We start from the raw sequence: 26,172 nt of genomic DNA, 5'->3' as shown, positions 1-26,172 counted from the left end.
AGACCAAAGCCTGAAACAGACTCAGAGCAACACTGGAAGCTACTCTGAGAGGGAGCCTTTCCCCTATTCCACCCAGACTGCATCTGACCGTGTCTCAGAGGCAGGCTCAAGTGTCTCATTAAGAGGTGAGCATAAAAGGGGAGTTGCAGCTTGTTTGTTGTTGCTCATTTGTCTCAAATATAAAGAGTAACTTCTGGTTCTGCCAATGAAAAAAGGTTTACTGCTGAAGCAACTTTCAAATTCACTCACAGATTATCAAGTCAAGTCAAGTCAACTTTATTTGTCAATTCTGCCACATGTACAGGACATACAGAGAATAGAAATTTCGTTACTCTCAAACCCTAGATGAAATAGCAAATGAACATTTAAATATAAGAGAGTGATTAAAAAATGCAAATAAAATAATTAAAAAGTAAAAATTTAAATAAATACAATACAATTTTACGTATAACAAGAAAGCTATGCAATATACAATATACAATATTCAAGTAAGGGTAAATGACATTGAGTGTAAACCAGGCAGAGTAGTGCAAATAAGCAAATAGTGCAAATGGAGATTTAGTAATATACGGTAAGAGATAGTGTAACAACAAAGTCTTATGAGGTAATGGCAGTCCAATGCTCCACAAAGTGACTGGTAACTGGTGCAGGCCAGTGAGTGAGTCAGAGAGAGTGTGTGTGTGTGTGTGTGTGTGTGTGTGTGTGTGTGTGTGTGTGTGTGTGACAGAGTTCAGTGAGACCATGGAGGAGAAGAGAGGAGAGGGGGCAGAATCGGGAGGGAGTTTAGCTTCCTGACAGCCTGATGGATGAAGCTGTCCTTCAGTCTGCTGGTCCTGGCCTGGAGACTCCGCAGTCTCCTCCCTGACGGCAGCAGCTTGAAGAAGCTTTGCATTGGGTGCGTGGGATCAGCCGCTATGCAAAGGGCTTTTTTAGTGAGACGGGTGCTATAAATGTCCTGGAGGGAGGGGAGAGAGACACCAATGATCCTCTCTGCAGCCCTCACTATGCGTTGGAGGGTTCTATGACAGGATGCATTGCAGGCTCCAAACCACACAGTGATGCAGCTCGACAGGATGCTCTCGATGGTGCCTCTGTAGAAAGTGTACATGATGGGGGCTGGTGCTCCTGCTCTTCTTAGTTTGCGGAGAAAGAAGAGACGCTGCTGTGATTTCTTGGCCAGTGCTGTGGTGTTGTACGTCCAGGAGAGATCCTGTGTGATGTGCACACCCAAGAACTTGGTGCTGCTCACTCTCTCCACAGACGCTCCCGTCAATGGTCAGAGGAGCATGTTGGGTGTGCATTCTCCTGAAGTCCACAACAATCTCCTTTGTCTTCTCCACATTCAGAGAGAGATTGTTGTCAGCACACCACGTGGTCAGGCGTCTCACCTCACTTCTGTAGCCGGTCTCATCCCTGTTGCTAATGAGACCCACCACCGTTGTGTTGTCCGCAAACTTGATGAAGAGGTTGGAGCTATATGATGGAGTGCAGTCATGGGTCAGCAGAGTGAAGAGGAGGGGGCTCAGCACACATCCCTGCGGGGCCCCCGTGTTTAAAATGATGGTGCTGGATGTATTACTGCCGACCCGTACTGCTTGAGGTCTTCCGGTGAGGAAATCCAACAGCCAGTTGCACAGTGAGGTGTTGAGCCCCAGCTGGACCAGTTTTTGAGTGAGCTGTTGGGGGATTATAGTGTTGAATGCTGAACTGAAATCTATGAACAGCATTCGAACATATGAGTCTTTTTTGTCCAGGTGTGTGAGTGCTGAGTGGAGTGGAGTGGAGATGGCATCATCGGTTGAGCGGTTGGGCCGATACGCAAACTGGAAGGGATCCAGGGAGGGGGGCAGGACAGACTTGATATGTTGCATGACTAGTCGTTCGAAGCACTTCATCAGGATGGGAGTAAGTGCAACATGACGATAGTCATTAAAGCAGGAGGGAGATGACTTTTTTGGAACCGGAATGATTGTGGTGGCTTTAAAACATGTGGGGACGACAGCCTGGATGAGTGATATGTTGAAGATGTCTGTGAAGACATCAGTGAGTTCCACTGCACAGTCTCTCAGTACACGAGACTATATTTTCATTTGCACTTTACTTAAATTTTATAACGGTTTATTTATTTATTTCATTAGAAAATTATTTTGAATGTATTTATTTTATCACTACGTTATTTATCCAATTTCTATTTCCCCCTCTTTTCTTATCTCTTTAGCTGTAGTAAAACTCAATTATTAATTATTATGTTTGTGTGTTATTAACCCTGACTTGAGCCTTTCAATTTCTATTTGCAGTTTGATTTGGTGCATGAATCGTTAACCTGTTTGGCATTTTGTTTTTATTGCAGGTTCGCATACACATAATGAATGAATGTCTTTGTGATTATTACATTGCATCATGTCATCATCATGTTTATTTGACAAGATTTTAACTGTTAAAATGAAGTTGATTTGATTTAGTTATTACATATAAATCAAACTAAAAGCAACATCAATTGTTTTCAATACAGTGTTATTATCTGAATGGGCCTCGGGCCACTTTGTAGTGGAAAAGTTGGGCGCCGAGGTAAAAAAGGTTAAGAACCCCTGTTATAGACTATATTTATACGAGATGTGTATACTTACTGCATTTGAATCATTTTAACCACATGTAACACCTGCAAACACGTTTTTTTTGTTTGTTTTGTTTTTTAATACTTTGATTTTGCCATCCCATTTGATTTCCATGCCACCTTAAGAAAATTTCTCTAGATCCACCCTTGTTCAGCAGGTTTCAGCAGAGGAGAAATGAGGCCTTTGTCTACAGATTCTTCAACAGCTTAATTATAAGTAGCTATTTGAGGAACATGAGATATCAATAAAATATTAAATATTGTCCTCACCTGACCAGCATTGCAAGTAAAGCTGACTGAGTCAGAGTCTGTACACGTCATCGTCACGCTGGGCTTCTGCACACGGTCTGAGGTAATAAAATGTAATAAATAACATTATATGAACTTCTGCTAATGATGTATTAATACAAATAAATACATAAAACTTGCAAAACCAAACTGAACAGTGACTTTATATTAATATCAAACATTTTCTGTTGAGAAAAATGTAAAAATTAAACAGCTTCTGATCCATCAACACACTTGTTATGAAATATATTTGCATATTTACATAACCAGAAAAATGTATGTATAATATGTTGTTACTTACCTAATACACACAAACGCACACTCTGTAAATCTCCCACATTTATTCCATCTTCACTGGTAACCACTGGTCTGTATCGTCCTGACTTGTCTTTGGTGAGTTGTGTCAGCTTTAGTGATCCAGTTGAATCAACAGCATCATTTTTCCCTGTGATCACCAGTTTCTGTCTGCGATAAAAGATTACACTTGTGTCCTTGAGCCATTTCAGGTTATCTGATTCCTTCAACTCATATCTAAGTGGCACAGTTAAGCTTGATCCTGTTGCAGCGTACACACAATCATCCTGAGAGCCTGAAAGACAAAGAAATAAAGAGGAATTTCATGACAAATTAAGAACAGTCATGCTAGAAAAGCTCTCAACAGCCACGTGTCAGTTCATCAAATCTGAAGGAAATTATTATTTTTAATTATTACATGTTTTATCTTTAAAACAGTGAATGAAAACCTGGTGTCAAGACAAGACAAATATGCAAAAAACATTTTTCAGTTGCTGAACTACGGCCCACAGGCAATGCTGCGGTGGTATACACACCACCACAGGAATCCAGACGCCACTTGGATCAGCTTCAGAATAAAACAACAGGAGTTGAAATGTATTTCATTTGGAGATGAGTGAAATAAAAATGGACAGGTGATAGCACATGATACTTACTGGGCGTGAAGCAGTTTTGTATAACAGGGTCACTGATGGCAAAGCTGATGGGGTTAGAAACACGGCAAACCACAGGGGTGTTTACCACATCTACAGCTCTTTTTATTAGGATCTCCCCTGTTTCCTCCAGCTGTGTCTCCGCACTAGTCCATTCAAATCTCACAGTGTTGTCTTTCTGTGGAAGAAAATATGGACAACAGTCTTTTCCATCTCTTTCCCTCACACTCTGCTTTTCCTTTCTTTTTCATGCTTTTTATAATCTGTGTAAATATTGTCACTTCTTCCCCTCATTACAAAAAGAAAGAAATGCAGTTTGACAACCAAAATTCATAACCACATCTAAGTGCTTTCATCAGCACCAGAGTTAAATCTCTACCAGGATAAGGAAGTCTCTATAAACAGATGTTTAGAGGACTTTGAGTCCATTTCAAATGCTCCAATTATCAAGGCGAGTAAAAGAGAGTGGTTCCTCACAGAAGCACAAACTCAGCTAAAACATTAAACAGAGATCAGGTTTAAGTAACATATGTGTAGTATGAAGAAACGCCAATCCAAACCTTGTGGATTCAGCAGTTTCTGTGTGAATGTTCTTAGGATCTGATGATTTACATACTGACTCTGTGTGTCTGAACTCAGAAAATACAACAAAAAATAAAGAAACATGAGTAAAAGTATTGCTGACGATAGAGCTAGTGGTTTCATAGACATTTTAAGCACATTTCAGTGTCTTTATCAGTAAGTGGAGTTGAATCTTCTGGAGGATCAAGATGTCTAAACAATTTTATAACCTCCTCATATAATCAGAATCAGAATCAGAATCAGAATACTTTATTGATCCCTGGGGGAAATTATTTTTTGTTACAGTGCTCCATTTTAAACCAACATTAAGACAAGACAGACAATACGCTAACTAAGAATAGTACAATATATACATATATATACATATATACATAAGTCACTTATAAATAAATATTTGGAAAAGAAACATGTGTAGCTGTAGCAGCAAACAGTGTGTTAAGTGGATGCGTTGTACAGGGAGATGGCCACAGGCAGGAATGATTTCCTGTGTCGTTCAGTGGTGCTTTTCGGTAATCTCAGTCTCTCACTGAACGAGCTCCTGTGGCTGACCAACATGTCATGGAGTGGGTGGGAGGTGTTATCCAACATTGTCTTTATCTTGGACAGCATCCGCCTCTCCGACACCACCTTGAGGGAGTCCAGCTCCATCCCCACAACATTGCTGGCCTTACGGATCAGTTTATTAAGTCTGTTGGCATCTGCGACCCTCAGCCTGCTCCCCCAGCATGCAACAGCATAGAGGATCGCACTGGCCACCACAGACTCATAGAAAATCCTGAGCATTTTCTGGCAGATGTTGAAGGACCTCAGTCGCCTCAAAAAATAGAGACGACTCTGGCCCTTCCTGTAAAGTGCTGTGGTGTTTTTAGCCCAGTCCAGTTTATTGTCAATGTGTACTCCAAGGTATTTATAGTCCTCCACAATGTCAACACTGACCCCCTGGATTGAAACAGGGGTCAAGTGTTTCCTGGTCTTCCTGAAGTCCACGATCAGTTCCTTGGTCTTTGCCACGTTGAGCTGCAGATGATTCTGCTCACACCACGTGACAAAGGAGTCGACCACAGCCCGGTACTCTGTCTCATCATCCCTGCTGATGCATCCAACCACCGCAGAGTCATCAGAAAACTTCTGAAGATGGCAGGTCTCTGTGCAGTGGCTGAAGTCTGTGGTGTAGAGGGTGAAGAGGAAGGGGGAGAGGACAGTCCCCTGTGGTGCCCCTGTGTTGCTAATCACCTTGTCAGACACACACTGTGGGAGACGTACATATTGTGGTCTTCCTGTCAGGTAATCAACAATCCAGGACACCAGAGAAGCATCCACCTGCATCGCTGCTAACTTATCACCCAGGAGGGTCGGCCTGATGGTGTTGAAAGCACTGGAAAAGTCAAAAAACATGACCCTCACAGTGCTCGCCGGCTGGTCCAGATGGGTGTAGACACGATTGAGCAGGTAGATGATGGCGTCCTCTGTTCCGAGACGAGGCTGATAAGCGAACTGAAGGGGATCCAGATGTGGTCTTACTATGGGTCGCAGCTGGTCCAGGATGAGCCTTTCCAGGGTCTTCATGATGTGGGAGGTCAGTGCCACGGGCCTGTAATCCTGGGGGCCACTGGGACGAGGTGTCTTTGGTACAGGGACGAGGCATGATGTCTTCCACATCACCGGGACCCTCTGCAGACTCAGACTCAGCATAAACAGTTTATGAAAGACTCCACACAGCTGGGGGGCACAGGCCTTGAGGACAAGGGGACTCACTCCGTCTGGTCCAGCAGACTTGCCTGAGTGAAGTCTCCTCATTTGCATCTCAACCTGGTATTGAGTGAAGGTGATGGGTGGGGGAGGGGTGTCAGGAATCTCACAGGAGGCAACATGTGAAGAGAGAGGCTGGCACAGTGGTGTGGCTCTGGATTCCAGGCTGACTGCAGGTGAGGTTGTGGGGGTGGGAGCAGACACTGTGGTGTCGAATCTATTGAAAAACAGATTCAACTCGTCGGCTCTATTCTCACCTCCCTCAGCTCCCCTGCTGTTGGTTGGCCTGAATCCAGTGATGGTCTTCATGCCCCTCCACACCTCTCTCATGCTGTTCTGCTGGAGTTTCCACTCCAGCTTCCTCCTGTAATTGTCCTTAGCCTCTCTGATCTTGTCCTTTAGTAACACCTGGACCTTCCTCACCTCCTCTTTGTTGCCCCCTCTGAAAGCCCTCTTCTTGTTGTTGAGGAGGGCTTTGATGTCCTTAGTCACCCACGGCTTGTTATTTGGGTAACAATGAACAGTCTGAGCTGGAACAATGGAGTCGGTGCAGAAAGTTATGTAGTCTGTGATACACTCAGTAAGCCCATTGATGTCCTCGGCGTGAGGCTCACAGAGTGTTTCCCAGTCGGTCACCTCGAAACAGCCCTGTAGTTCCGCTATTGCCTCCTCTGACCACCTCCTAACAGTCCTGGTGGTCACAGGTTCCCTCCTCACAATTGGCACATAGCGGGGGGTGAGGTGAATCAGGTTATGATCTGACCTACCAAGTGGGGGGAGGGAGGAGGAGCTGTATGCATCCTTGACGTTAGCATACAGTAAGTCTAAAGTTTTCTCTCCCCTGGTGGGAGACCAGAACAGCTGCTCACAGCAGCTCAGCGAGGCTGAAATAACGAAAACTTTGTCTCCAAACTCACAATTATTGGTTCAACTCTTTGAAAAATATTCTGACCTGAAACCTGAAATGTAAATGAAACAGACTCATAGTTGTCCTCACCTGACCAGCATTGCAAGTAAAGCTGACTGAGTCAGAGTCTGTACACGTCATCGTCACGCTGGGCTTCTGCACACGGTCTGAGGTAATAAAATGTAATAAATAACATTATATGAACTTCTGCTAATGATGTATTAATAAAAATAAATAAAACTTGCAAAACCAAACTGAACAGTGACTTTATATTAATATCAAACATTTTCTGTTGACAAAAATGTAAAAATTAAACAGCTTCTGATCCATCAACACACTTGTTATGAAATATATTTGCATATTTACATAACCAGAAAAATGTATGTATAATATGTTGTTACTTACCTAATACACACAAACGCACACTTGGTAAAGCTCCCACATTTATTCCATCTTCACTGGTAACCACTGGTCTGTATCGTCCTGACTTGTCTTTGGTGAGTTGTGTCAGCTTTAGTGATCCAGTTGAATCAACAGCATCATTTTTCCCTGTGATCACCAGTTTCTGTCTGCGATAAAAGATTACACTTGTGTCCTTGAGCCATTTCAGGTTATCTGATTCCTTCAACTCATATCTAAGTGGCACAGTTAAGCTTGATCCTGTTGCAGCGTACACACAATCATCCTGAGAGCCTGAAAGACAAAGAAATAAAGAGGAATTTCATGACAAATTAAGAACAGTCATGCTAGAAAAGCTCTCAACAGCCACGTGTCAGTTCATCAAATCTGAAGGAAATTATTATTTTTAATTATTACATGTTTTATCTTTAAAACAGTGAATGAAAACCTGGTGTCAAGACAAGACAAATATGCAAAAAACATTTTTCAGTTGCTGAACTACGGCCCACAGGCAATGCTGCGGTGGTATACACACCACCACAGGAATCCAGACGCCACTTGGATCAGCTTCAGAATAAAACAACAGGAGTTGAAATGTATTTCATTTGGAGATGAGTGAAATAAAAATGGACAGGTGATAGCACATGATACTTACTGGGCGTGAAGCAGTTTTGTATAACAGGGTCACTGATGGCAAAGCTGATGGGGTTAGAAACACGGCAAACCACAGGGGTGTTTACCACATCTACAGCTCTTTTTATTAGGATCTCCCCTGTTTCCTCCAGCTGTGTCTCCGCACTAGTCCATTCAAATCTCACAGTGTTGTCTTTCTGTGGAAGAAAATATGGACAACAGTCTTTTCCATCTCTTTCCCTCACACTCTGCTTTTCCTTTCTTTTTCATGCTTTTTATAATCTGTGTAAATATTGTCACTTCTTCCCCTCATTACAAAAAGAAAGAAATGGCAGTTTGACAACCAAAATTCATAACCACATCTAAGTGCTTTCATCAGCACCAGAGTTAAATCTCTACCAGGATAAGGAAGTCTCTATAAACAGATGTTTAGAGGACTTTGAGTCCATTTCAAATGCTCCAATTATCAAGGCGAGTAAAAGAGAGTGGTTCCTCTCAGAAGCACAAACTCAGCTAAAACATTAAACAGAGATCAGTCACTGACTGGTGAATCTAAATGTGCTTTAAAAGCTAGCTACCTCGTGTCCAGACTTGTGGCACAGAGTAAAAAGTCTTTCACTAAAGCGGAGGAGTTGATTTTGCCTGCCGCTGTACATATGTGCCATGAGATGATCGGAGAGGCTGCTGCAAAGAAGCTACTGACCATCCCACTCAAACAACAATGTGAGCCACCATTTAGCGGACATGGCCTTAGACATACAGCATCAGCTTCTGGAAAGAATAAAAAGTAGTCCATTTTTCTCTTTGCAACTAGAGGAGCCCGCTGATGTCACGAATGGTGCATTGCTGCTGGTGTTTGTTATCACTGGGACAGCAGTTTGCATGTTGCTACCAACTCGAGCCACGGCTCAGGAATGTTTCACTGAGAACGACCTGGACTGGCAGAACTGTGTTGGGGTGTACAGTAATGGTGCAGCTTCAAGGACTTGCAGGCACCACAGCTTCATTAGGCAGATTCTTGACCGTGCACCAGAAGCTAAACGGACCCACTGTTTTCTCCACTGTGAAAGCCCTGCAGCAGCAGCAACAGAGATGTCACCAGAGTTCCACGAGGTGATGGATGTAAGTGTGAAAACTCTCAATTTCACTAAAAATAATGCTGTGAACTCCAGATGTTTTGCCAAGCTTTGTGAGGACATGGAAGCAGATCATGTCCAGCTGCTCTACCGCAGTGAGGTGAGATGGCTTTCAAGAGGACTGGTCCTCAAGCATTTGTTTGAACTAAGGAATGAGGTCTTTTCCTACGCAGAGAAAATCTCCTCTTGCACATTATTATGCCAATTCAAAGCTTTCCTACCTCTGTGACATTTTTTCACTGCTGAACCAGCTGAACATCTCACTTCAAGGGAGAAACAGCAGCATGTCGTTTGTTACAGACAAAGTTGAAGCTTTCAAGAGTAAACTTGCTTTGTGGACTAAGAGGGCCCAGGAAAAGAGGATGGACATTAGGGCTGAACGATATATCGCATTTGCGATAATATCGCGACATGATCAAGTGCAATTTTCTAACCGCAAAGGCTGCGATTATACTGCGATTATATTATACAATTCATGGGCTGCATCCTCCTGAGGCCGCATTTGTAGACCGATTACGTCACAGCGACGCGCCGAAGGCTGTCCAAATTACTACCATATCCCAGAATTCATAGCGCGGCCCAGCCAAACTCCAGTTTCCAGCAATGGCAGCCGCTACTAAGTTTTAAAATTACTCATACTAATCTTTCTGGGTCACAAAATAAACTTTTAACATATTTTCAGGCGAGAAAGTAGTTGTGTAAACATCAAATATCTGCTCGGTTTATCAAGATATCCCATATTTGCAAAAGTGCTTCGACGTTTTCAGAGGCGTCTGCTACCCACCAGCTCGACAGCTAGCCGGGAGCTCGAGGGTTACTGATGCGGCCGAGAACGGCACAACTCCCGGCACATCATTTTCAGATCACCGCGGAGTTTCGCTGCTCGGGTTAAACGTAATATATAAGTCACTTAGACAACCTAAAAATGTTATTGTTGGGCTTTTTTCAGTGTTTTGTTTGTTCGTGAGTAAATCGGTTTGGCTGAGATTAAAGTTATTAGATTAGATAAAATAAAACTTTATTAATCCCCCGGGTGGGTTCCTCCTTGGTTTTCACACAGCTGACTAAACGTCAAACAGAAAACTTATTAAACAGAAGTATGAGACGGTCGAGAATTTACGCCAGTGTCTGGTTATATTTTAGATAGCAAGAAGCAGACGGCCGAGTTTATTAAACTCCACCGAGACAGCGGTGACGCTAATCAGAACTAGCCTTCTGATTCAGAAGGCTAGACCGTCCAATTTCATGCCTTTAAATTTTAAAGGCGTGTTTGTGTGTGTGTTTATACAATTGCTATTATGTTTGCACTTTATGTGTAATGTTACTGACTGCAGAGATCAGTAAGATGTGTGTATTTTTTATTTATTAGTTTTATTTATTTAATATTATCTTTTAATTGAATGACTGTCTAGTAGTTCACAGATGTCGAAAAACTGAGTGTGGTAAAGCCACTGATTTTTTTTATGTATATTTCTGCAATCTGCACATTGTACTGACTTTCATTTTAATGTTTACACCAGGGTTCCTTGTCAGCACTTTATGCTCAGATGTTTGTAAGCTAAAAATAAACTATTGTGTATGTTCAAATATACTGTTGTGATTGAAGAAGTTAAATAAAAATGTCAGTCATCAATTCATGCATCACCTCATGTCATCATAACAGAGGTCTGTCTTCCAGGAAAGAACAGTTTAAAATTAATGTAATATAGTATTGGCCATACTATATGATGTATTGCTTGTCTTTGTTTAATAATACAGAAGACAAAGACCTTAAAAAATAATCGCATATCGCATCGCAATCGCAATATTGGGGCAAAAAAATCGCAATTAGATTATTTTCCATAATCGTTCAGCCCTAATGGACATGTTTCCACTTTTGTCTCACATCTTGGAAAAATCCCCTCAGGTGAAGATTAGTGACTCTGTCTGTCAGCACCTTTCACCACTGACAGAGAAATTTGATGAATGTTTCCCTGAGGATCCCAGAGAAGGACATGTGGATTTTGGACCCATTTCCAGTGGATCCCATTTAAAATGATGTTGCTTTGCCCTCACATCTGGAATCCCAGATTCGGGAACTTTCCACCGACAGCACTTTAAAGTTGCAGTGGGGCAAACTGGGTCTGGGCTCCTTCTGGATTGCTGTCTCAAAGGAGTACCTGTGTCTGGCACTGAGAGCTGTGAAACTCCTTCTCCCATTCACAACTACATATCTGTGTGAATCGGGATTTTCTATTGTGGCCACAACCAAGACCAAAGCCTGAAACAGACTCAGAGCAACACTGGAAGCTACTCTGAGAGGGAGCCTTTCCCCTATTCCACCCAGACTGCATCTGACCGTGTCTCAGAGGCAGGCTCAAGTGTCTCATTAAGAGGTGAGCATAAAAGGGGAGTTGCAGCTTGTTTGTTGTTGCTCATTTGTCTCAAATATAAAGAGTAACTTCTGGTTCTGCCAATGAAAAAAGGTTTACTGCTGAAGCAACTTTCAAATTCACTCACAGATTATCAAGTCAAGTCAAGTCAACTTTATTTGTCAATTCTGCCACATGTACAGGACATACAGAGAATAGAAATTTCGTTACTCTCAAACCCTAGATGAAATAGCAAATGAACATTTAAATATAAGAGAGTGATTAAAAAATGCAAATAAAATAATTAAAAAGTAAAAATTTAAATAAATACAATACAATTTTACGTATAACAAGAAAGCTATGCAATATACAATATACAATATTCAAGTAAGGGTAAATGACATTGAGTGTAAACCAGGCAGAGTAGTGCAAATAAGCAAATAGTGCAAATGGAGATTTAGTAATATACGGTAAGAGATAGTGTAACAACAAAGTCTTATGAGGTAATGGCAGTCCAATGCTCCACAAAGTGACTGGTAACTGGTGCAGGCCAGTGAGTGAGTCAGAGAGAGTGTGTGTGTGTGTGTGTGTGTGTGTGTGTGTGTGTGTGTGTGTGTGTGTGACAGAGTTCAGTGAGACCATGGAGGAGAAGAGAGGAGAGGGGGCAGAATCGGGAGGGAGTTTAGCTTCCTGACAGCCTGATGGATGAAGCTGTCCTTCAGTCTGCTGGTCCTGGCCTGGAGACTCCGCAGTCTCCTCCCTGACGGCAGCAGCTTGAAGAAGCTTTGCATTGGGTGCGTGGGATCAGCCGCTATGCAAAGGGCTTTTTTAGTGAGACGGGTGCTATAAATGTCCTGGAGGGAGGGGAGAGAGACACCAATGATCCTCTCTGCAGCCCTCACTATGCGTTGGAGGGTTCTATGACAGGATGCATTGCAGGCTCCAAACCACACAGTGATGCAGCTCGACAGGATGCTCTCGATGGTGCCTCTGTAGAAAGTGTACATGATGGGGGCTGGTGCTCCTGCTCTTCTTAGTTTGCGGAGAAAGAAGAGACGCTGCTGTGATTTCTTGGCCAGTGCTGTGGTGTTGTACGTCCAGGAGAGATCCTGTGTGATGTGCACACCCAAGAACTTGGTGCTGCTCACTCTCTCCACAGACGCTCCCGTCAATGGTCAGAGGAGCATGTTGGGTGTGCATTCTCCTGAAGTCCACAACAATCTCCTTTGTCTTCTCCACATTCAGAGAGAGATTGTTGTCAGCACACCACGTGGTCAGGCGTCTCACCTCACTTCTGTAGCCGGTCTCATCCCTGTTGCTAATGAGACCCACCACCGTTGTGTTGTCCGCAAACTTGATGAAGAGGTTGGAGCTATATGATGGAGTGCAGTCATGGGTCAGCAGAGTGAAGAGGAGGGGGCTCAGCACACATCCCTGCGGGGCCCCCGTGTTTAAAATGATGGTGCTGGATGTATTACTGCCGACCCGTACTGCTTGAGGTCTTCCGGTGAGGAAATCCAACAGCCAGTTGCACAGTGAGGTGTTGAGCCCCAGCTGGACCAGTTTTTGAGTGAGCTGTTGGGGGATTATAGTGTTGAATGCTGAACTGAAATCTATGAACAGCATTCGAACATATGAGTCTTTTTTGTCCAGGTGTGTGAGTGCTGAGTGGAGTGGAGTGGAGATGGCATCATCGGTTGAGCGGTTGGGCCGATACGCAAACTGGAAGGGATCCAGGGAGGGGGGCAGGACAGACTTGATATGTTGCATGACTAGTCGTTCGAAGCACTTCATCAGGATGGGAGTAAGTGCAACATGACGATAGTCATTAAAGCAGGAGGGAGATGACTTTTTTGGAACCGGAATGATTGTGGTGGCTTTAAAACATGTGGGGACGACAGCCTGGATGAGTGATATGTTGAAGATGTCTGTGAAGACATCAGTGAGTTCCACTGCACAGTCTCTCAGTACACGAGACTATATTTTCATTTGCACTTTACTTAAATTTTATAACGGTTTATTTATTTATTTCATTAGAAAATTATTTTGAATGTATTTATTTTATCACTACGTTATTTATCCAATTTCTATTTCCCCCTCTTTTCTTATCTCTTTAGCTGTAGTAAAACTCAATTATTAATTATTATGTTTGTGTGTTATTAACCCTGACTTGAGCCTTTCAATTTCTATTTGCAGTTTGATTTGGTGCATGAATCGTTAACCTGTTTGGCATTTTGTTTTTATTGCAGGTTCGCATACACATAATGAATGAATGTCTTTGTGATTATTACATTGCATCATGTCATCATCATGTTTATTTGACAAGATTTTAACTGTTAAAATGAAGTTGATTTGATTTAGTTATTACATATAAATCAAACTAAAAGCAACATCAATTGTTTTCAATACAGTGTTATTATCTGAATGGGCCTCGGGCCACTTTGTAGTGGAAAAGTTGGGCGCCGAGGTAAAAAAGGTTAAGAACCCCTGTTATAGACTATATTTATACGAGATGTGTATACTTACTGCATTTGAATCATTTTAACCACATGTAACACCTGCAAACACGTTTTTTTTGTTTGTTTTGTTTTTTAATACTTTGATTTTGCCATCCCATTTGATTTCCATGCCACCTTAAGAAAATTTCTCTAGATCCACCCTTGTTCAGCAGGTTTCAGCAGAGGAGAAATGAGGCCTTTGTCTACAGATTCTTCAACAGCTTAATTATAAGTAGCTATTTGAGGAACATGAGATATCAATAAAATATTAAATATTGTCCTCACCTGACCAGCATTGCAAGTAAAGCTGACTGAGTCAGAGTCTGTACACGTCATCGTCACGCTGGGCTTCTGCACACGGTCTGAGGTAATAAAATGTAATAAATAACATTATATGAACTTCTGCTAATGATGTATTAATACAAATAAATACATAAAACTTGCAAAACCAAACTGAACAGTGACTTTATATTAATATCAAACATTTTCTGTTGAGAAAAATGTAAAAATTAAACAGCTTCTGATCCATCAACACACTTGTTATGAAATATATTTGCATATTTACATAACCAGAAAAATGTATGTATAATATGTTGTTACTTACCTAATACACACAAACGCACACTCTGTAAATCTCCCACATTTATTCCATCTTCACTGGTAACCACTGGTCTGTATCGTCCTGACTTGTCTTTGGTGAGTTGTGTCAGCTTTAGTGATCCAGTTGAATCAACAGCATCATTTTTCCCTGTGATCACCAGTTTCTGTCTGCGATAAAAGATTACACTTGTGTCCTTGAGCCATTTCAGGTTATCTGATTCCTTCAACTCATATCTAAGTGGCACAGTTAAGCTTGATCCTGTTGCAGCGTACACACAATCATCCTGAGAGCCTGAAAGACAAAGAAATAAAGAGGAATTTCATGACAAATTAAGAACAGTCATGCTAGAAAAGCTCTCAACAGCCACGTGTCAGTTCATCAAATCTGAAGGAAATTATTATTTTTAATTATTACATGTTTTATCTTTAAAACAGTGAATGAAAACCTGGTGTCAAGACAAGACAAATATGCAAAAAACATTTTTCAGTTGCTGAACTACGGCCCACAGGCAATGCTGCGGTGGTATACACACCACCACAGGAATCCAGACGCCACTTGGATCAGCTTCAGAATAAAACAACAGGAGTTGAAATGTATTTCATTTGGAGATGAGTGAAATAAAAATGGACAGGTGATAGCACATGATACTTACTGGGCGTGAAGCAGTTTTGTATAACAGGGTCACTGATGGCAAAGCTGATGGGGTTAGAAACACGGCAAACCACAGGGGTGTTTACCACATCTACAGCTCTTTTTATTAGGATCTCCCCTGTTTCCTCCAGCTGTGTCTCCGCACTAGTCCATTCAAATCTCACAGTGTTGTCTTTCTGTGGAAGAAAATATGGACAACAGTCTTTTCCATCTCTTTCCCTCACACTCTGCTTTTCCTTTCTTTTTCATGCTTTTTATAATCTGTGTAAATATTGTCACTTCTTCCCCTCATTACAAAAAGAAAGAAATGGCAGTTTGACAACCAAAATTCATAACCACATCTAAGTGCTTTCATCAGCACCAGAGTTAAATCTCTACCAGGATAAGGAAGTCTCTATAAACAGATGTTTAGAGGACTTTGAGTCCATTTCAAATGCTCCAATTATCAAGGCGAGTAAAAGAGAGTGGTTCCTCTCAGAAGCACAAACTCAGCTAAAACATTAAACAGAGATCAGTCACTGACTGGTGAATCTAAATGTGCTTTAAAAGCTAGCTACCTCGTGTCCAGACTTGTGGCACAGAGTAAAAAGTCTTTCACTAAAGCGGAGGAGTTGATTTTGCCTGCCGCTGTACATATGTGCCATGAGATGATCGGAGAGGCTGCTGCAAAGAAGCTACTGACCATCCCACTCAAACAACAATGTGAGCCACCATTTAGCGGACATGGCCTTAGACATACAGCATCAGCTTCTGGAAAGAATAAAAAGTAGTCCATTTTTCTCTTTGCAACTAGAGGAGCCCGCTGATGTCACGAATGGTGCATTGCTGCTGGTGTTTGTTATCACTGGGACAGCAGTTTGCATGTTGCTACCAACTCGAGCCACGGCTCAGGAATGTTTCACTGAGAACGACCTGGACTGGCAGAACTGTGTTGGGGTGTACAGTAATGGTGCAGCTTCAAGGACTTGCAGGCACCACAGCTTCATTAGGCAGATTCTTGACCGTGCACCAGAAGCTAAACGGACCCACTGTTTTCTCCACTGTGAAAGCCCTGCAGCAGCAGCAACAGAGATGTCACCAGAGTTCCACGAGGTGATGGATGTAAGTGTGAAAACTCTCAATTTCACTAAAAATAATGCTGTGAACTCCAGATGTTTTGCCAAGCTTTGTGAGGACATGGAAGCAGATCATGTCCAGCTGCTCTACCGCAGTGAGGTGAGATGGCTTTCAAGAGGACTGGTCCTCAAGCATTTGTTTGAACTAAGGAATGAGGTCTTTTCCTACGCAGAGAAAATCTCCTCTTGCACATTATTATGCCAATTCAAAGCTTTCCTACCTCTGTGACATTTTTTCACTGCTGAACCAGCTGAACATCTCACTTCAAGGGAGAAACAGCAGCATGTCGTTTGTTACAGACAAAGTTGAAGCTTTCAAGAGTAAACTTGCTTTGTGGACTAAGAGGGCCCAGGAAAAGAGGATGGACATTAGGGCTGAACGATATATCGCATTTGCGATAATATCGCGACATGATCAAGTGCAATTTTCTAACCGCAAAGGCTGCGATTATACTGCGATTATATTATACAATTCATGGGCTGCATCCTCCTGAGGCCGCATTTGTAGACCGATTACGTCACAGCGACGCGCCGAAGGCTGTCCAAATTACTACCATATCCCAGAATTCATAGCGCGGCCCAGCCAAACTCCAGTTTCCAGCAATGGCAGCCGCTACTAAGTTTTAAAATTACTCATACTAATCTTTCTGGGTCACAAAATAAACTTTTAACATATTTTCAGGCGAGAAAGTAGTTGTGTAAACATCAAATATCTGCTCGGTTTATCAAGATATCCCATATTTGCAAAAGTGCTTCGACGTTTTCAGAGGCGTCTGCTACCCACCAGCTCGACAGCTAGCCGGGAGCTCGAGGGTTACTGATGCGGCCGAGAACGGCACAACTCCCGGCACATCATTTTCAGATCACCGCGGAGTTTCGCTGCTCGGGTTAAACGTAATATATAAGTCACTTAGACAACCTAAAAATGTTATTGTTGGGCTTTTTTCAGTGTTTTGTTTGTTCGTGAGTAAATCGGTTTGGCTGAGATTAAAGTTATTAGATTAGATAAAATAAAACTTTATTAATCCCCCGGGTGGGTTCCTCCTTGGTTTTCACACAGCTGACTAAACGTCAAACAGAAAACTTATTAAACAGAAGTATGAGACGGTCGAGAATTTACGCCAGTGTCTGGTTATATTTTAGATAGCAAGAAGCAGACGGCCGAGTTTATTAAACTCCACCGAGACAGCGGTGACGCTAATCAGAACTAGCCTTCTGATTCAGAAGGCTAGACCGTCCAATTTCATGCCTTTAAATTTTAAAGGCGTGTTTGTGTGTGTGTTTATACAATTGCTATTATGTTTGCACTTTATGTGTAATGTTACTGACTGCAGAGATCAGTAAGATGTGTGTATTTTTTATTTATTAGTTTTATTTATTTAATATTATCTTTTAATTGAATGACTGTCTAGTAGTTCACAGATGTCGAAAAACTGAGTGTGGTAAAGCCACTGATTTTTTTTATGTATATTTCTGCAATCTGCACATTGTACTGACTTTCATTTTAATGTTTACACCAGGGTTCCTTGTCAGCACTTTATGCTCAGATGTTTGTAAGCTAAAAATAAACTATTGTGTATGTTCAAATATACTGTTGTGATTGAAGAAGTTAAATAAAAATGTCAGTCATCAATTCATGCATCACCTCATGTCATCATAACAGAGGTCTGTCTTCCAGGAAAGAACAGTTTAAAATTAATGTAATATAGTATTGGCCATACTATATGATGTATTGCTTGTCTTTGTTTAATAATACAGAAGACAAAGACCTTAAAAAATAATCGCATATCGCATCGCAATCGCAATATTGGGGCAAAAAAATCGCAATTAGATTATTTTCCATAATCGTTCAGCCCTAATGGACATGTTTCCACTTTTGTCTCACATCTTGGAAAAATCCCCTCAGGTGAAGATTAGTGACTCTGTCTGTCAGCACCTTTCACCACTGACAGAGAAATTTGATGAATGTTTCCCTGAGGATCCCAGAGAAGGACATGTGGATTTTGGACCCATTTCCAGTGGATCCCATTTAAAATGATGTTGCTTTGCCCTCACATCTGGAATCCCAGATTCGGGAACTTTCCACCGACAGCACTTTAAAGTTGCAGTGGGGCAAACTGGGTCTGGGCTCCTTCTGGATTGCTGTCTCAAAGGAGTACCTGTGTCTGGCACTGAGAGCTGTGAAACTCCTTCTCCCATTCACAACTACATATCTGTGTGAATCGGGATTTTCTATTGTGGCCACAACCAAGACCAAAGCCTGAAACAGACTCAGAGCAACACTGGAAGCTACTCTGAGAGGGAGCCTTTCCCCTATTCCACCCAGACTGCATCTGACCGTGTCTCAGAGGCAGGCTCAAGTGTCTCATTAAGAGGTGAGCATAAAAGGGGAGTTGCAGCTTGTTTGTTGTTGCTCATTTGTCTCAAATATAAAGAGTAACTTCTGGTTCTGCCAATGAAAAAAGGTTTACTGCTGAAGCAACTTTCAAATTCACTCACAGATTATCAAGTCAAGTCAAGTCAACTTTATTTGTCAATTCTGCCACATGTACAGGACATACAGAGAATAGAAATTTCGTTACTCTCAAACCCTAGATGAAATAGCAAATGAACATTTAAATATAAGAGAGTGATTAAAAAATGCAAATAAAATAATTAAAAAGTAAAAATTTAAATAAATACAATACAATTTTACGTATAACAAGAAAGCTATGCAATATACAATATACAATATTCAAGTAAGGGTAAATGACATTGAGTGTAAACCAGGCAGAGTAGTGCAAATAAGCAAATAGTGCAAATGGAGATTTAGTAATATACGGTAAGAGATAGTGTAACAACAAAGTCTTATGAGGTAATGGCAGTCCAATGCTCCACAAAGTGACTGGTAACTGGTGCAGGCCAGTGAGTGAGTCAGAGAGAGTGTGTGTGTGTGTGTGTGTGTGTGTGTGTGTGTGTGTGTGTGTGTGTGTGACAGAGTTCAGTGAGACCATGGAGGAGAAGAGAGGAGAGGGGGCAGAATCGGGAGGGAGTTTAGCTTCCTGACAGCCTGATGGATGAAGCTGTCCTTCAGTCTGCTGGTCCTGGCCTGGAGACTCCGCAGTCTCCTCCCTGACGGCAGCAGCTTGAAGAAGCTTTGCATTGGGTGCGTGGGATCAGCCGCTATGCAAAGGGCTTTTTTAGTGAGACGGGTGCTATAAATGTCCTGGAGGGAGGGGAGAGAGACACCAATGATCCTCTCTGCAGCCCTCACTATGCGTTGGAGGGTTCTATGACAGGATGCATTGCAGGCTCCAAACCACACAGTGATGCAGCTCGACAGGATGCTCTCGATGGTGCCTCTGTAGAAAGTGTACATGATGGGGGCTGGTGCTCCTGCTCTTCTTAGTTTGCGGAGAAAGAAGAGACGCTGCTGTGATTTCTTGGCCAGTGCTGTGGTGTTGTACGTCCAGGAGAGATCCTGTGTGATGTGCACACCCAAGAACTTGGTGCTGCTCACTCTCTCCACAGACGCTCCCGTCAATGGTCAGAGGAGCATGTTGGGTGTGCATTCTCCTGAAGTCCACAACAATCTCCTTTGTCTTCTCCACATTCAGAGAGAGATTGTTGTCAGCACACCACGTGGTCAGGCGTCTCACCTCACTTCTGTAGCCGGTCTCATCCCTGTTGCTAATGAGACCCACCACCGTTGTGTTGTCCGCAAACTTGATGAAGAGGTTGGAGCTATATGATGGAGTGCAGTCATGGGTCAGCAGAGTGAAGAGGAGGGGGCTCAGCACACATCCCTGCGGGGCCCCCGTGTTTAAAATGATGGTGCTGGATGTATTACTGCCGACCCGTACTGCTTGAGGTCTTCCGGTGAGGAAATCCAACAGCCAGTTGCACAGTGAGGTGTTGAGCCCCAGCTGGACCAGTTTTTGAGTGAGCTGTTGGGGGATTATAGTGTTGAATGCTGAACTGAAATCTATGAACAGCATTCGAACATATGAGTCTTTTTTGTCCAGGTGTGTGAGTGCTGAGTGGAGTGGAGTGGAGATGGCATCATCGGTTGAGCGGTTGGGCCGATACGCAAACTGGAAGGGATCCAGGGAGGGGGGCAGGACAGACTTGATATGTTGCATGACTAGTCGTTCGAAGCACTTCATCAGGATGGGAGTAAGTGCAACATGACGATAGTCATTAAAGCAGGAGGGAGATGACTTTTTTGGAACCGGAATGATTGTGGTGGCTTTAAAACATGTGGGGACGACAGCCTGGATGAGTGATATGTTGAAGATGTCTGTGAAGACATCAGTGAGTTCCACTGCACAGTCTCTCAGTACACGAGACTATATTTTCATTTGCACTTTACTTAAATTTTATAACGGTTTATTTATTTATTTCATTAGAAAATTATTTTGAATGTATTTATTTTATCACTACGTTATTTATCCAATTTCTATTTCCCCCTCTTTTCTTATCTCTTTAGCTGTAGTAAAACTCAATTATTAATTATTATGTTTGTGTGTTATTAACCCTGACTTGAGCCTTTCAATTTCTATTTGCAGTTTGATTTGGTGCATGAATCGTTAACCTGTTTGGCATTTTGTTTTTATTGCAGGTTCGCATACACATAATGAATGAATGTCTTTGTGATTATTACATTGCATCATGTCATCATCATGTTTATTTGACAAGATTTTAACTGTTAAAATGAAGTTGATTTGATTTAGTTATTACATATAAATCAAACTAAAAGCAACATCAATTGTTTTCAATACAGTGTTATTATCTGAATGGGCCTCGGGCCACTTTGTAGTGGAAAAGTTGGGCGCCGAGGTAAAAAAGGTTAAGAACCCCTGTTATAGACTATATTTATACGAGATGTGTATACTTACTGCATTTGAATCATTTTAACCACATGTAACACCTGCAAACACGTTTTTTTTGTTTGTTTTGTTTTTTAATACTTTGATTTTGCCATCCCATTTGATTTCCATGCCACCTTAAGAAAATTTCTCTAGATCCACCCTTGTTCAGCAGGTTTCAGCAGAGGAGAAATGAGGCCTTTGTCTACAGATTCTTCAACAGCTTAATTATAAGTAGCTATTTGAGGAACATGAGATATCAATAAAATATTAAATATTGTCCTCACCTGACCAGCATTGCAAGTAAAGCTGACTGAGTCAGAGTCTGTACACGTCATCGTCACGCTGGGCTTCTGCACACGGTCTGAGGTAATAAAATGTAATAAATAACATTATATGAACTTCTGCTAATGATGTATTAATACAAATAAATACATAAAACTTGCAAAACCAAACTGAACAGTGACTTTATATTAATATCAAACATTTTCTGTTGAGAAAAATGTAAAAATTAAACAGCTTCTGATCCATCAACACACTTGTTATGAAATATATTTGCATATTTACATAACCAGAAAAATGTATGTATAATATGTTGTTACTTACCTAATACACACAAACGCACACTCTGTAAATCTCCCACATTTATTCCATCTTCACTGGTAACCACTGGTCTGTATCGTCCTGACTTGTCTTTGGTGAGTTGTGTCAGCTTTAGTGATCCAGTTGAATCAACAGCATCATTTTTCCCTGTGATCACCAGTTTCTGTCTGCGATAAAAGATTACACTTGTGTCCTTGAGCCATTTCAGGTTATCTGATTCCTTCAACTCATATCTAAGTGGCACAGTTAAGCTTGATCCTGTTGCAGCGTACACACAATCATCCTGAGAGCCTGAAAGACAAAGAAATAAAGAGGAATTTCATGACAAATTAAGAACAGTCATGCTAGAAAAGCTCTCAACAGCCACGTGTCAGTTCATCAAATCTGAAGGAAATTATTATTTTTAATTATTACATGTTTTATCTTTAAAACAGTGAATGAAAACCTGGTGTCAAGACAAGACAAATATGCAAAAAACATTTTTCAGTTGCTGAACTACGGCCCACAGGCAATGCTGCGGTGGTATACACACCACCACAGGAATCCAGACGCCACTTGGATCAGCTTCAGAATAAAACAACAGGAGTTGAAATGTATTTCATTTGGAGATGAGTGAAATAAAAATGGACAGGTGATAGCACATGATACTTACTGGGCGTGAAGCAGTTTTGTATAACAGGGTCACTGATGGCAAAGCTGATGGGGTTAGAAACACGGCAAACCACAGGGGTGTTTACCACATCTACAGCTCTTTTTATTAGGATCTCCCCTGTTTCCTCCAGCTGTGTCTCCGCACTAGTCCATTCAAATCTCACAGTGTTGTCTTTCTGTGGAAGAAAATATGGACAACAGTCTTTTCCATCTCTTTCCCTCACACTCTGCTTTTCCTTTCTTTTTCATGCTTTTTATAATCTGTGTAAATATTGTCACTTCTTCCCCTCATTACAAAAAGAAAGAAATGCAGTTTGACAACCAAAATTCATAACCACATCTAAGTGCTTTCATCAGCACCAGAGTTAAATCTCTACCAGGATAAGGAAGTCTCTATAAACAGATGTTTAGAGGACTTTGAGTCCATTTCAAATGCTCCAATTATCAAGGCGAGTAAAAGAGAGTGGTTCCTCTCAGAAGCACAAACTCAGCTAAAACATTAAACAGAGATCAGGTTTAAGTAACATATGTGTAGTATGAAGAAACGCCAATCCAAACCTTGTGGATTCAGCAGTTTCTGTGTGAATGTTCTTAGGATCTGATGATTTACATACTGACTCTGTGTGTCTGAACTCAGAAAATACAACAAAAAATAAAGAAACATGAGTAAAAGTATTGCTGACGATAGAGCTAGTGGTTTCATAGACATTTTAAGCACATTTCAGTGTCTTTATCAGTAAGTGGAGTTGAATCTTCTGGAGGATCAAGATGTCTAAACAATTTTATAACCTCCTCATATAATCAGAATCAGAATCAGAATCAGAATACTTTATTGATCCCTGGGGGAAATTATTTTTTGTTACAGTGCTCCATTTTAAACCAACATTAAGACAAGACAGACAATACGCTAACTAAGAATAGTACAATATATACATATATATACATATATACATAAGTCACTTATAAATAAATATTTGGAAAAGAAACATGTGTAGCTGTAGCAGCAAACAGTGTGTTAAGTGGATGCGTTGTACAGGGAGATGGCCACAGGCAGGAATGATTTCCTGTGTCGTTCAGTGGTGCTTTTCGGTAATCTCAGTCTCTCACTGAACGAGCTCCTGTGGCTGACCAACATGTCATGGAGTGGGTGGGAGGTGTTATCCAACATTGTCTTTATCTTGGACAGCATCCGCCTCTCCGACACCACCTTGAGGGAGTCCAGCTCCATCCCCACAACATTGCTGGCCTTACGGATCAGTTTATTAAGTCTGTTGGCATCTGCGACCCTCAGCCTGCTCCCCCAGCATGCAACAGCATAGAGGATCGCACTGGCCACCACAGACTCATAGAAAATCCTGAGCATTTTCTGGCAGATGTTGAAGGACCTCAGTCGCCTCAAAAAATAGAGACGACTCTGGCCCTTCCTGTAAAGTGCTGTGGTGTTTTTAGCCCAGTCCAGTTTATTGTCAATGTGTACTCCAAGGTATTTATAGTCCTCCACAATGTCAACACTGACCCCCTGGATTGAAACAGGGGTCAAGTGTTTCCTGGTCTTCCTGAAGTCCACGATCAGTTCCTTGGTCTTTGCCACGTTGAGCTGCAGATGATTCTGCTCACACCACGTGACAAAGGAGTCGACCACAGCCCGGTACTCTGTCTCATCATCCCTGCTGATGCATCCAACCACCGCAGAGTCATCAGAAAACTTCTGAAGATGGCAGGTCTCTGTGCAGTGGCTGAAGTCTGTGGTGTAGAGGGTGAAGAGGAAGGGGGAGAGGACAGTCCCCTGTGGTGCCCCTGTGTTGCTAATCACCTTGTCAGACACACACTGTGGGAGACGTACATATTGTGGTCTTCCTGTCAGGTAATCAACAATCCAGGACACCAGAGAAGCATCCACCTGCATCGCTGCTAACTTATCACCCAGGAGGGTCGGCCTGATGGTGTTGAAAGCACTGGAAAAGTCAAAAAACATGACCCTCACAGTGCTCGCCGGCTGGTCCAGATGGGTGTAGACACGATTGAGCAGGTAGATGATGGCGTCCTCTGTTCCGAGACGAGGCTGATAAGCGAACTGAAGGGGATCCAGATGTGGTCTTACTATGGGTCGCAGCTGGTCCAGGATGAGCCTTTCCAGGGTCTTCATGATGTGGGAGGTCAGTGCCACGGGCCTGTAATCCTGGGGGCCACTGGGACGAGGTGTCTTTGGTACAGGGACGAGGCATGATGTCTTCCACATCACCGGGACCCTCTGCAGACTCAGACTCAGCATAAACAGTTTATGAAAGACTCCACACAGCTGGGGGGCACAGGCCTTGAGGACAAGGGGACTCACTCCGTCTGGTCCAGCAGACTTGCCTGAGTGAAGTCTCCTCATTTGCATCTCAACCTGGTATTGAGTGAAGGTGATGGGTGGGGGAGGGGTGTCAGGAATCTCACAGGAGGCAACATGTGAAGAGAGAGGCTGGCACAGTGGTGTGGCTCTGGATTCCAGGCTGACTGCAGGTGAGGTTGTGGGGGTGGGAGCAGACACTGTGGTGTCGAATCTATTGAAAAACAGATTCAACTCGTCGGCTCTATTCTCACCTCCCTCAGCTCCCCTGCTGTTGGTTGGCCTGAATCCAGTGATGGTCTTCATGCCCCTCCACACCTCTCTCATGCTGTTCTGCTGGAGTTTCCACTCCAGCTTCCTCCTGTAATTGTCCTTAGCCTCTCTGATCTTGTCCTTTAGTAACACCTGGACCTTCCTCACCTCCTCTTTGTTGCCCCCTCTGAAAGCCCTCTTCTTGTTGTTGAGGAGGGCTTTGATGTCCTTAGTCACCCACGGCTTGTTATTTGGGTAACAATGAACAGTCTGAGCTGGAACAATGGAGTCGGTGCAGAAAGTTATGTAGTCTGTGATACACTCAGTAAGCCCATTGATGTCCTCGGCGTGAGGCTCACAGAGTGTTTCCCAGTCGGTCACCTCGAAACAGCCCTGTAGTTCCGCTATTGCCTCCTCTGACCACCTCCTAACAGTCCTGGTGGTCACAGGTTCCCTCCTCACAATTGGCACATAGCGGGGGGTGAGGTGAATCAGGTTATGATCTGACCTACCAAGTGGGGGGAGGGAGGAGGAGCTGTATGCATCCTTGACGTTAGCATACAGTAAGTCTAAAGTTTTCTCTCCCCTGGTGGGAGACCAGAACAGCTGCTCACAGCAGCTCAGCGAGGCTGAAATAACGAAAACTTTGTCTCCAAACTCACAATTATTGGTTCAACTCTTTGAAAAATATTCTGACCTGAAACCTGAAATGTAAATGAAACAGACTCATAGTTGTCCTCACCTGACCAGCATTGCAAGTAAAGCTGACTGAGTCAGAGTCTGTACACGTCATCGTCACGCTGGGCTTCTGCACACGGTCTGAGGTAATAAAATGTAATAAATAACATTATATGAACTTCTGCTAATGATGTATTAATAAAAATAAATAAAACTTGCAAAACCAAACTGAACAGTGACTTTATATTAATATCAAACATTTTCTGTTGACAAAAATGTAAAAATTAAACAGCTTCTGATCCATCAACACACTTGTTATGAAATATATTTGCATATTT

At 42.4% G+C, this 26,172-nt stretch overlaps 1 protein-coding gene across 1 annotated transcript in view; it reads right to left on the bottom strand.

Annotated features, from left to right (window-relative positions):
• The window catches only part of LOC147302527 (uncharacterized), an 80,924-nt gene that overhangs the window by 38,657 nt on the left and 16,095 nt on the right, over positions 1–26,172 (bottom strand). The window contains exons 9-21 of the mRNA XM_086283584.1: positions 25,899–25,975; positions 22,574–22,748; positions 21,925–22,212; positions 21,606–21,682; positions 15,358–15,532; positions 14,709–14,996; positions 14,390–14,466; positions 8,142–8,316; positions 7,493–7,780; positions 7,178–7,254; positions 3,853–4,027; positions 3,204–3,491; positions 2,885–2,961 (exon numbers count right to left, since the gene is read on the bottom strand). Coding sequence (XP_086139710.1) covers positions 2,885–2,961; positions 3,204–3,491; positions 3,853–4,027; positions 7,178–7,254; positions 7,493–7,780; positions 8,142–8,316; positions 14,390–14,466; positions 14,709–14,996; positions 15,358–15,532; positions 21,606–21,682; positions 21,925–22,212; positions 22,574–22,748; positions 25,899–25,975 — 2,237 coding nt within the window. The remainder of the gene's footprint in view (positions 1–2,884; positions 2,962–3,203; positions 3,492–3,852; positions 4,028–7,177; positions 7,255–7,492; positions 7,781–8,141; positions 8,317–14,389; positions 14,467–14,708; positions 14,997–15,357; positions 15,533–21,605; positions 21,683–21,924; positions 22,213–22,573; positions 22,749–25,898; positions 25,976–26,172) is intronic.

This window comes from Aulonocara sp. 'chitande type north' Nkhata Bay, linkage group LG23 (assembly GCF_057382095.1).
Source record: "Aulonocara sp. 'chitande type north' Nkhata Bay isolate Kocher_YH1m ecotype deep benthic linkage group LG23, A_spYH_male_GT1.1, whole genome shotgun sequence".
Lineage (NCBI taxonomy): Eukaryota > Metazoa > Chordata > Actinopteri > Cichliformes > Cichlidae > Aulonocara > Aulonocara sp. 'chitande type north' Nkhata Bay.
The sequence above is the reverse complement of the archived record's forward strand: the minus strand, read 5'-3'. Positions and strand labels throughout refer to the sequence as shown.